At 41.1% G+C, this 12,806-nt stretch overlaps 1 protein-coding gene across 2 annotated transcripts; it reads right to left on the reverse strand.

The window, feature by feature from the left end:
• Positions 1 to 287: 287 nt before the first annotated feature.
• LOC139368484 (zinc finger protein 217-like) lies at positions 288 to 7,772 on the reverse strand. 2 transcript variants are annotated; one of them, XM_071107420.1, is made up of 6 exons: positions 7,543 to 7,772; positions 4,826 to 6,248; positions 4,523 to 4,648; positions 2,851 to 4,302; positions 2,559 to 2,670; positions 288 to 2,456 (listed from the first exon to the last, which is right to left on the reverse strand). In XM_071107420.1, exons 2-5 carry the CDS (start codon positions 6,123 to 6,125, stop codon positions 2,570 to 2,572), a joined length of 2,979 nt encoding a protein of 992 aa, XP_070963521.1. In that variant the 5' UTR covers positions 6,126 to 6,248; positions 7,543 to 7,772; the 3' UTR covers positions 288 to 2,456; positions 2,559 to 2,569. The 2 variants fall into 2 exon arrangements, with proteins under 2 accessions (XP_070963521.1, XP_070963522.1); XM_071107421.1 differs by having other exon boundaries at positions 877 to 2,456; positions 7,677 to 7,764.
• Between the last annotated feature and the right edge of the window lie 5,034 nt (positions 7,773 to 12,806).

The following is a 12,806-nucleotide window of genomic DNA, read 5'->3' on the forward strand; positions in this document are numbered from 1 at the left end:
AGGTGGTCTCCAATCAAGGATGATCAATGGAAACAGGATGCACCTGAGCTCAATTGAGTCTTATAGCAAAGGGTCTGACTACTTATGTAAATAAGGTGTTTATTTTTTAATAGAATTGTGTGTAGATGAAAAACATGTATTTAATCAATTTTGGAATAAGACTAACAAAATGTGGAAAAAGTCAAGGGGTCTGAATTCTTTCCGAATGCAATGTGTTACCATAGGAATACAGTGCCAATTTACACAGATATGGACAGTTTAAGTTTAGTGATGGCCAAAAACATGTGTCTTGCTTGTCCCTTTTATTACAAAATGCCAACCTGCATCAACACAAAATACTTAGGAAATGCTCATTATCAACAATATAAACCTGACAGAGACAAACCAAAGATGTGCAACTAAGCATTCCTGCTCCAGTCTACCAGAATGCATCACCACAGCACAGAACCTCTACCTGCCTCTGTTGCTGGACTCTTTGTATACACTGCCCTCTGGTGTTCACCTACAGTTTTCCAGACATTGAATGAAGCAAAGTACAGGCTTGTGGACTAAGATGTAACTGAAAATATAGCAATTTCTCAATACTTTACACAAGTTTCTTAATTGTGCAAAGATGAAACGAAAGCACTATTCTCATTACTGAAATTGAATACATTTTCAAAAATGTCTAAATTATTTGCACATAAATTGCAGTGACATTTTACCAGAATGTTTCATTTCTGCTAAGAGTGAAGGTCTGAGTGAATTGGGTCCCTCCACTCTCATTTACAACAACTGCCACAATTGCACTTGATATAAGTCAAAAGACCATGAAAACAAATGGAGATCACAACATTGAAAAGTACAAACTGAAAAAACAAAAACCAAAGCAGAAGCTTGTATGACATGGCCACAATTTATTCGGCTTACGTAAGCCAAAACGGGGAAATCAAATAAAGTACAGTATAGGCAGACATAGCATTGTTGCATTAGTAATTTCAACCAAACAAGTCCAGAATCTGTCACAAGAACTACTGAATACATGAACCAAACTTAAAATGTTAACAACTTAACCCCATGCTAATAATGACAGCAGGACAGGGGAAATCAGTACATTTTGGCTCCTCGTCTATTGCCAGTGATCAGACATGACAACTATTTTAGATTGACAAGTTGTTTCAAAGGTTATATAAACACAGGAAGGTGATAGGCCTATAGTAACACTTGAAAAGCCACCTGTAGACTTTTTCAAAGTGAAAAAAAAAATAAAACACTACTTGCTATGCCCCACGTCATTAACTATTATATTGTAATTGTCGTACAAATCTTAAATGGTATATTTAACATTTTACATGTAAAAACCAAAACAACTGTAACATAAATAAATAAAATGCCCCCAAAAAAATGATAACAGCAAAAATATGAAATAACAGAAGTCTGATGTATCCACATTGCTTGAAATTAATCGCAGCGCTTCCTAGATAATGTGCATTACATTTGTAATAGTTAATGCAAAAAATTTAATTGAGTTGTATCAGAGCCCAAATCGAGGTCTGAAACCTGAGACTGTTTTTCTTCTTCTTCACAGTGTACAATGTTTTAAGCTATTCCTTCAGTGAGCCTTCCACTATGCTCTTCCTGACTTACATACAGTACCAACAAATAGTAGACCAGAGCTTCAGAGAAACCAGTGACAAAGCAGGCAACCAAGTTAACAAAACCTGTTGCAAAAGACTCAGTAACAATCAAAATCCTGCATAACATGAGCATACTTTTTTTTTTCCTACACAAAAAAGTAGAATCCCTCAAGAATTCTGTTGATATTTGGTCCATGTTCTAGAAGAGTTGGTTTTGAGGAATCTATAGAAGGAAAAGAACGAGCAGCCTTCTTATGTACATTTCACAGAATATCTGGTAATAGGCTTCAGGCCCTGGTCATAATGTCTATCCAGGGAAACTACTACCGAGTGGCACATCAGACGTTCTACTCTTAACTCTCCCCAAAAAATGCATTGGCTCAATAGTAGACATGATAGCTACAGCAGCTTCATATCATCACAGAAACAACTGACGACTTGAGCGTCAACAGTCTCTAAACTGACTTTGAGGTAACATATGTCAACATACAGCTTGTTTTGTAAACAAAGACGTCAAGCTGTATGCCAGATAAAACCCTACATCAGTGCTTTGACAGATACATAGCCCTTTGATTGCTGACATACAATCAGACAGAGCAGCATATTAACAACAAAAAAAAAAGGTCATTTATCCTCTGAACACTTAAAATAAATGTCTAGTGCAACCATACCAATATGATATTCAAACAGTCGTTCTTCAATACATAGAAACTGTAAACTCGGTCGGCATTGGATCGAGGTGTATCAACAGATCACAGTTGGGCTGAGTTAAGCCTTCCCCACCAGGTAAGCTCTCAAAAGAAGATGGTGGCAGCAGGGAGTTCTCAGGGTACTTCAAACCTACGGAAGGCGATAAAATATATTCTATTCATCCGAACACAAAACTTAAGACGGGCATAGTTACTTACGCGGCCGGTGAAGTCAACCAAAATAATAGCCTACCATTAGAACAGCTAAGTACTTTTGTCAGGGGGTCCACTGTGTTCACTACTGATGGGTCTGGAATAGGCTCTCCTCTGTAGCATACTAGCTGGGTAGGGTGATGGCCTACTCCCTAGGAAGAGGAGAAGGACAATCTTAGAAGTAGCCCCAAAGTAATAGTTTGATATAAATCTTAAGTGACAATATGAACATAGCCATTCAACTCAAAGGAACCCTGTGACATTTTCAACTACATTAACATGGTATGAATGAATTTCACATGTATAGAAAATATTAAGATTTTAGCTCATACCTCTTGGGTTGGTCAGCACTCCATGACTGGGGTTAGCCACGGTGGGGTGGTAGAGGGAGGCCAGGTCACTGGGGCTGTAGGAGCGGAGGATGTTGATCATATTCCAGTCAGTCTCCATGCTGCTGCTGCTTGCAGAGGCTGGAGGATTGGACGCTTTGACCGGGGCATAGGCCTGAGGCCTGTTGTTAGAGAGAGAGGTTCCTTGTGACGAAAATGAGTTTTTCACTTGGGGTCTCCCGGAGTTCAGCAGTCTGTTGTATTCGGTCCTAAAGCTAGACGTCTCTACAGTGTCCGTTTCCCTTCCGGGAAGCCCTGAGTACCTTGGTCTCTTGCTGGAGGGTTCACCACCAAAGTCCATCGGGGGCAGACTACCGAACCGGCTGGAGAGGCACAGCTTAGCAGTGTCGGAGGGCCATACCACGCCGTTCCAATTTCTGCCTGGGCCACTTCTTACACTCTGTCCGCTCGCCCCTCTGCTGTCCGATGGGCTCTGCCTTGGTCTGTCCACTACAGACCTGTTATCTTTTGTACCTTTGGTGTTGGATTGTTCAGCTGGCTCTGTAAACCTGGACTGGCCCTGACTGGTGCGATGCTCAATCATCATCCTGTACCGCCGAGTGTCCAGGGCTGTCTCCCTCTGTGGTGGTTCGCTGGTCTGGGACTGTTTGGGCCCATGAGGAGAGGCGGTAGGGTGGGTCTTCTCGGCAGATTTTCCAGGAGGCTGTGGAGTTGGGGATTTGGTCCGCCGAGGGTGTCTTCTGTCAATAGGAGGCAGTGGGAGGACATCTTTTCCCTCTAGGGCAGGGGGGCAGCCAGTGTAACGCTTCTGTTTAAGACTTCTGTTCTTCTTGATCATTTCCAACTTCTCCTTGTGAACCAGCTTCTTGTGCATGAGCAGGACCTCTGGGTACAGAGTGCTAAAGGCACAGGACGAACAGACATTTGAAATCAATGCGTTCCTTGGTATTAGGGTGGCAGAGATGGAAAGTGACACTTTTAAGGACAAATTTAATGGAGCCTCAAAGCACTTGTCTATCTCCTTTCCTTCCATCTTCGGGTTAATAAGTACAGGGAATTTTATGTGCGCATCATCAGCAGAAGAGGAGTAAGCAGCCGTAGTAATCAATTTCCCATACTCTGCATTCACTTGAGCAAGCGGGCCGTCAAGCTTGCCACCAATGTTATTAAATCTATCCTCTGGTTTTACATTGGCACAAGGTTTGGTTGCTAGTTTGACATTGGGAGTCTGCCATAGTTTGGACCTGTTGGGGACCCGTTTATCTTCTCTGTTTCTGGGGAATTCTTTCAAAATGGGAGATGGCCCAGACACCACAGGCTTATTAGGGATGTCAGTGTATGGTTTGTCCTTGTGACGTCGATCCAAGTGATATCTCAGTGAGGTCTTCTGGGCTGCAGCATAGTCACAGTATATACATTTGTATGGCTTTTCACCTGAAAATACATTTAAATACATTAGCATATGTATGGACCAAACAACAGCAAATAGTCTTCAGATTGCTAAAATGCTGAAATAATTTCATTCAGCACACAAGCAAGCCAATCCAACTTCATGTTAACCTTAGAGCCAAATACAGGCTATACATCTCAACTTGCAATTGTGCAGCCTATTTCTTAATCATAATCAGGCTTCCCAGTATTATATAAGGTTTACCTGTATGTGTCCTGAGGTGAATGTTGAGGTAATAGCTGGAACGGAAGGTCTTGCCACAATAACTACATTCCCTGGAGGACACAAGATGTTTCACCTTCATTCGATCAAAGCCATCTTCACTTTTATCTGTGGAGGAAGCAAAAACAGGAGATTAGTCATGTGAAGAAACCAAATAGCCTACTTACAAAAACTTGTGAAGCAAGTGCATTTGCATAGTCGACAAATGAACAGCAGAGGGAGCCATTGTAAACAAATGGCAATTTCAATAAATGAACCTTTGCGTAACATTAAGTTGATGCATACCTGAATAGAAAGCATATCCCGGTGCTCCCACCTCTAACCCGTCTTCAGACCCCTCCTCTCTGGGGGACCCTGCTCTGGAGAGCTTTCCATCAATGGAGGCGGTGGGGCTCTCCCCCTCGCCCCTCTCCCTCTTGTGCACCCTGGAGTGGAGAACAAGCTGGTGGTACGTCCTGAACGCCCTCCCGCAGTCCTCGCAGCGGGTCGGCTTATCATTTCGACTTGACTTCTGATCAGGCTCCGGTGATGGAGTCTCGTCTGTAGTCTGTCTGGATTTCAGATCTCCATCGATGTTTTCCTTAACCCGCTTGTCGTCACCTCCTTGGCCTTCTGACCAGATGTGTGTCAGTTCCTTATCTGAGCCAGAGTCCTCGTTGTCGGAGCTGTTGTTTTGGCTCAGGCCTACGTCTTTAGCAACACTTGGACCAACTGCTACCTTTCCCTTGGTGGCAAGTTGCCAGGCCTGGTAAGTATTGAAAGGGTCTAGTTGGGCTATCCACTTGGAAGATCTCTCTGGTGTCGTACTACTTTTCTCAGATATGGGGCGAAGGTTGAGGCCCCGTAAAAAACCTTCTTGAATGAGGGAATCTTCCCGTCTATCATTTTCTCTGTCTTCATCAGCCTCGGATTCTTTACGATGTACTTTACTGTGTTCCACCAAACTGTCTTTATCGGGGAAAAAGAATCCACAGGTAAAGCACATTTTGTAAGGCGTGATTACAGGCTCTGAGACTTGGTCTTGGATGACTTCATTGATAATAATTGGACCATCCAGGTTCTGCTGGGCCTTTGTCTTATGGAACCTGATATGGTTCCTGAGAAACCAGGGTTCCTTGAACCGCCGGCCACAAAGGTTACAGTGAAAAGTGAAACAGTCCTTGTGTGTCCGCATGTGGCTCTCCAGCTCGCTGGCGTCCTCTGTGGTCCGATCACACACAACACAGCTAAACACCTCCACCTCCTTTACAGATGGCAAGCTGGGTTTGGACCTGGCCCTTTCACCTGGGATCAAGTACTCTGCCTCCACACACAAAACGGCAGGTTCAAACAACGTTGTGGGGTGCTGGGTCAGGACGTGTGGGCCCAGGTCATCTTGGTGTGTGAAAGTCTGGTCACAAAACATGCAGTCCAGGGCTTCTAGCAGGCTTTCCTCAGGCTGAGGCGCCGCCTTGTCAACGATGTTACAGTGAGGGGTCATGCTGGAGCCAGCCCCTGGCGTGCTAGCACCACTACTAATGTTTAGACTGTCTTGTCCAAGTCCATCTGGACTTTCCACATATGGCAACAACAGGTGAGTTGGCATTTCCTCCTCAAAAGTTGTGCAAATGATCTATATATTTGAGTATTTCCTTGGGCAAGGAGTTACTGGATGAAGTTGCTGAATATCATTGTGGAAGACCGGCGAAGTTAGGTCTTAAGTAGATTCCTGTAGAAAAAACAGGGGAAAACTAGTTGATATCATCATGGCAAGGTGAATTGGCCTAAGAATGCTAAAAGGCACCAAGATGACTCAAATAAAACAGAAGTTGAGTTCTCATATTGAAACTAGATATGAGACTATATACATTTCCTAGTATTATAAACTAGTGTGAAGAATGAATAATTTTGCTGCACATGGCTATTCGACAGTTTGCTATTACTGCAAAGATATGAAACATGACTGAAAAAGCCTTGGCTTGGTTATATATTTTTAGCAGTTGGATAAAATGTGGAATAACTGGATAAACTAGTTCATACAAGATGAGATATTTATAATGACGACATTGCATAAAGAGTTGGATAGTATCTACAAAAAGCTGCTAAATTTATTTGGAATCAATTCATTTCAAAACGTTCCTATTTTGGTTTCCACTTCTGAGTAAATGTATTCTGACCTAGCAGAATATGTTCATTCTTTGTTCAACAAGCCAGTGTTGGCAATCAGTTAAAGTTGTACACAGTTTCATAAGGAAGTTACAAGGAAGTTACAAGTGTCATCCTCCATGATGAGAAAACACGCAACCTAAAAATATGAGGCTTCTCTCTATGAACCACCACAGTCAGCCTCCTATTTTTTTTTAAATAAATAAGATAGTTATTTATAGTCGTATTTAATCAAACAGGTCCCCAATTTGTTCTCGAGCGATTATTGTTATGCAACGTGCTAAAACAAATGATGCACTGGTCGAGTTAATCCAACGGTTATGAATCTGTAATGCATGCCAAATTTAATGGCTAATAGGTGAAGTTTTATAGCTATAGTTATTCATGTCACACACAAAAAGATAAAATCGTGCATATCATGGATTTTCTATTGGAGACACATTTGCTATTATTCAATAACACAGACAAAAGTTAACACTTTCGTAACTCGGTGTGCTAGCTATGCGGCTAAGCTACATCCTGCTTACTAGCACTAGCTAGTTAAATTAACGTCTGCTAACCACCCAGATAATTTGAAGCATTGGGACAGCGGTTTCCTATCAAACATTGCAACATTCAGCCAGTTGGATGAAATAGCTGGCTAACGTTACCTAGCTAAACACGCTAGTTCCTAATTTAGCAGGAGCAAAGTCAAAGACATCGCTAACTATTTCTGGACTCAGACATAGCTAATAAAACAGTCATCCAAATTAACCATCATTTGAGTTCACCTTCAGAAATACTTAAAATAGCTAGCAATCAATACTGGTACACTGATTGTTGTTTGTTTCGGATAAAACTGTAACACGAAAACTCACCAAAATCTACCAATTCGGGCTTTCCAGGTAAACTTTCGATTAATCGAAAATAGTTATCCAGCTAATTGTGACATAAACTGCGTGTTATGTCCTCTCGCCAAACGATGTTCAAGAATAGTAGCTACTATAGTCACCTTGCTGCAAATGTTTTGTCGGTCATATTGTTCTTTTTCGACGCTTGCATCTTCACTGTGCAGCTGTTGAATTCTGAAGCGCGTTCTTAACGAATCCGGTAGCGCGTGCACGTCACAGCCCAAAAAGCGAGACAGGGACAGTCACGTGATCGAAACTTTTGATTAAGTAAATTATTCTAATCGAAAGAATAAACGAAAGTTTAATATGCTATTTCGCAAGGTCTCCGCTGCCTTGTGGGACGCACAAATGGGACGCACAAAAACGTATCTCTTATGAAAGCAAGGTTACAGAATGTCTGTAGATATATTAGGCCTGTCCTACAAAAGACGAGAACAAATGTAATCATTGCAATGGCGTGTGTGTCACGGGATGATTAGTCAACTATTGATTTGGTCTGAGAGAGGATAGGCCTAGATAAGATAATTAATTGGCTAGTGTGACTCTATTCTGTATAAGACAGATGTATGGGCTAGTACACATTTGATTGTATCCTACATCATTTCCATTTGAGACAGCCTCAGTTAGTTAGCAACTATGCCTAAATAAATTAGCAATGTTTTAGCAACTTTCAACGCCATGTTGACTACCTTTTACACTCCACTTCCATTGCAACAGAACAGAGCACCATTTGGGGAGGGGGGGGATGGGGACCTAAAACTCAGCTACGTGTGGGATTATGTACTATGCAGGAGCAGGTCATTGTGCTTTTCAAGCATTGAATGATAGCCCTTGTGACATTAGTTTGAATGTTTAGCTCAAAGGAATAAGTGGTTTATAATTAAGCAATAAGGCCAGAGTGGTAAATGGCCAAAATAGTGGTAAATGGTCAAAATACCACAGCTACGGGCTGTTCTTATGCATGATGCAATATGGAGTGCCTGGATACAGCCCTTATCCGTGGTATATTGGCCATATACCACAGACCCCCGAGGTGCCTTATTGCTATTATAAACTGGTTACCAACATAAATATAACAGTAAACAAGTATTTTTTTCATCATACTAGTGGTATATTGTCTGATATACCACAGCTTTCAACCAATCAGCCAGCATCCAGGATCCAAACAAACCAGTTTATCATCCATAACATGCCACAGCCTACTACAGTACAACCAATAAATATACCTACGGGATCTACCGAATGGAAAATTATATGAATATCCATTCAAGCTATAAAAAGTGGATGAATGTATTTACTCCAAGAGAGTGTAAAGTTGAGCACAGTACTTTATTCTTTCTTAGTACAGCTGATCACCTTTCCTCTTCTTTTCATCAGAGTACTTGCATGTCAAAGCAACAGCTTCTCCCTTCCCCCACACCAGCTCCTCTGACAGCTGGCAGTAGTATAGATCTCACTGTGGTTCTTCTCTCAATCATTATGCCATTGACTACTCCAAAAAAATCTATTCACAATTTGCTTTTTTTCACATAAATGATGTACTAATCCTACTTTACCTCATGAATAGGTAAACTCGCCCTTTTTTGATTTTGTGAGGGCTCAAGAAAGTCAGGAAACCTAACTAATAACAATCATATTGTCTTTGGATGTTGGATGTTAACCCCACCCCACCCAAACCCTCCTCCTTCTACTATCATAGATAAACAACATTTGAGTGATTAAGGTTCTATGTTACAGTTTTGTTAGTTTCAGATACTTTGACTTGATTAATGATTAATGAACAAAGATATTTAGACCTTTTACTTGCTTTCCTGGTTAGAAACACATATTAAATCAAACAATTATAAATATATAATAAAACAATTATATGAATTATAGGATCTCTATGTTTTACATTGGCATGATACTGTCCACAAAATAGACATTGAGATGAACATTTTCAATGAAGAAAGCATTCATCACACCCTCCTAAACCATTAGAATTTTTTTTCTCCCTATTCTGAATGGTTTAAGGAATACATCACAGTGCAGTAGTCATTGGGAGAGAAACCCATCCCCAGCTGTCAAGGGTGATGAAGAACAGTGAACAAATCCACATCGACCGCTGTCAGCAGGCATTTGCCAAAACATCTCCAGCAACTGGCTGGAACATTGCCATGGATCTCCACCCAGCCTGTATGATGAACACAGAAAGAAGACAGAACACACGTTGGGTGATAGTGTGGAGAACAACCACAGTCAATTGGGACATGTCCAAACTCCAGCTGTTGTCTACAGAGCCCGTTAAGTCCCCAGGAAATGTACTCTGAGTGACACCATTTTGATGTCTCAAAAGTCCACCAGGCTTGTGTCAGAAACTTTAATTTAGGCTACGTAACACAGCTATGTCAGAATGAAAACCTGTTGAGGAAAAAAAAATCCACAGAGCAGTCATTTCATGCCACATGAATATTGTGTCTTAACAGCCAAATAGATTTTAGATTACGTTTTTTATTTTTTTTATCACTGTTTCATGTGATCATTGCTTTGTCTATCTGACCTATGCAAATGTCTTGATCTGAACATATGGCCAAGGAGGGTAATTCTATTCTATCCTTCACCAACAGGTTGCTTATTGTTGAATGAAGTGTCAATACTGTACCTTTTTTTACTTTAGTTGTATGAAACAACATTAGGGAGTTGCTTGCTCTTTTTTAGCCTTTTTTTATATCCTTGTTGAATCCTGAGTTCCTGTCATACAAATAAGTCTAGAATGTTAATCAAAGGCACCACGTCACGTGACACGCACTGTGTCCTCCCGCTCATTCCCATTGTTCCCTAGCCACAAAGGCTTTGTGAAAACCTAGCAATCTGGAAAGGCAGTATTATCTCTGAGAATCCTTCAACGGTCTCAACATGAAATAGCGTTTGGTCCTGGTGCAAAACTTGGCGCTTACGAGTTGTATTGTCCAATGATCCTAACAGAAAAGATATACCAAGCATAAAAAGTTGCTCTCTTTAGTCAATCATTTAGGGAACACAATAGAGCACACTGTCTGCTTCTGACTTGAGTTGCAAAACATCCAATTGGCAAAATTAAAGAAATTATAAACATTGTTTTAATCTACAGACATTTAGATTAGAATAGACTAGGATAACCTCAATTTTCCATTTATTGTTATATTTCAACTCATTGGTACAATTTTGGAGCTAATATCAGCCTCTATTTGACAAAATAAGAAAACAAAACTAATTGAATTGTAGACTTGGTGAGAGAGGTGTGCATAGAAAAACCTTTAGCATATTAGCAAAACAAAGAATGATTTTGTATTCAGTTCACAGCACGTATATGTGATGGAGGGATGGGTGCATGGGTGAGGTCCCGCTAACAGGCTATGCATGTAGAATTGTTTTTGTCTGCATGTGCCAGGAGCAGCTGACTGCATTGTTCCCTTCCAGGCTCAGGGATCAGCTTCCTTTATGATCATACCGATGCCGGATCTTAATTTGATCACCCTGTTGCAGGAGAACTTTACTGCACTGCGGGAAATGTAAAACTTGTAGTGTATTTGAGGTTTAAAAAGGCTTCTGAAGTTTGTACATTTCCCATAGGAAAATAGATCAACCCCTACAAAAAAAACTCCATTAATTAAAATCCACATAATAATTCCAATGTCTTGTTGTTGCGGGATTATTGTCCTTGTTTAGCAAATTGTCTCAAATGAAGATCCTACATCTGTAGTGTTGCTCCATCTGAAAGACACTGATAATACTGTAAATAATCCCTCTGCTTACCCAAACAGTCATGATCAGTTCTCTATAGCTGTTTTCATCATACATTTTAAGCCTATCAGAAGGATAATTATATTTACAGCATAAGGTACGAGAGTTGTAGTTCGATATTCTAAACTGGTCAAGATGAGTCATATTAGTTGTATTTTAGGGCTCCTGAGTGGCGCAGTGGTCTGAGGCACTGCACCTCAGTGCTAGAGGCATCACTACTGACCCTGGTTCAATTCCAGGCTGTATCACAACTGGCTGTGATTGGGAGTCCCATAGGGCGACGTGCAATTGGCCCAGCATCTTCCGGGTTAGGGTTTGGCTGTGGTAGGCCGTCATTGTAAATAAGGATTTGTTCTTAACTGACTTGCCTAGTTAAATAAAGTTTGAATAAAAAATAGTAATCTGCTCGTTAGAGAATAGTTTTATTGTGTTGACTGCCCTCTTGTGGCAGAAATGTTAATGTATTAATGGATTGGCTGTTCGGAAATACAATTATTATTTCCTGTATTGCTGTAAACACCCCAAACACATTATGAATGCTATGTATTTTATCTTCATGGAAATACAGACCTTGAATTGATCACTTTAGATCTTCAAAGACAGAAAAAAATGCCATATGGTATATGTCAAAGAGGATGCATCCCATAGATTTACACTATTAAATATTGGGGAAATTATCACACATAAGGTCAACAGCAATCTAAACAAATTTGTTAGCCATGTCCTCCCAGTTCCCTCAAACCAGGAAGATCAGTGACTCAACTCAAAAGACTGTGACAATACCACACCCTCCAGTGCCATACTAGGGCTCCCGAGTGGCGCAGCGGTCTAAGACACTGCATCTCAGTGCTATAGGCGACACTACAGACCCTGGTTTGATCCCGGGCTGTACCACAACCGGCCGTGATTGGGAGTCCCATAGGGTGATGCACAATTGGCCCAGCGTCATCTGGGTTTGGTTTGGGTAGGCAGTCATTGTAAAATAAGAATTTGTTCGTAACTGATTAACTAGTTAAGTAAACAATAAAATAAAAAAAACTCTATAGAGCAACTCTGTGCATCTAAGTCTGAAAATGATACATCCACATTATAATAAATAATATATGCCATTTAGCACACTTATCCAAAGTGACTTACAGTCATGTACATACAGGCATGCAATGGCCTGCTGATATAAACTCTTGACAATACAGTATATTAGCAATCGATATTGCTATTAACCTTCTATTAGGAGGCCTGGGAATAAGTTGTGTCTTCTTTGGTCCTTGTAATGTGATCCCCCATGCCTCCCTGTAGACATGCTGCTGCAGAGCAGCGCTGCACAGCCATGACACACATTAGTGTTGACAGTAGGCCTCCCCAGTTCCCATAGGCCTCCCAGGCAGCCCACTGCTCCCTTGACTTGGCCCTCCTACCCCCCTTGGGTCTTCTGGGCTGTGTGCTGCATTCATTCACACACTCACACTTAT

The sequence above is a fragment of the Oncorhynchus clarkii genome, chromosome 16 (assembly GCF_045791955.1).
Source record: "Oncorhynchus clarkii lewisi isolate Uvic-CL-2024 chromosome 16, UVic_Ocla_1.0, whole genome shotgun sequence".
Classification (NCBI taxonomy): domain Eukaryota; kingdom Metazoa; phylum Chordata; class Actinopteri; order Salmoniformes; family Salmonidae; genus Oncorhynchus; species Oncorhynchus clarkii.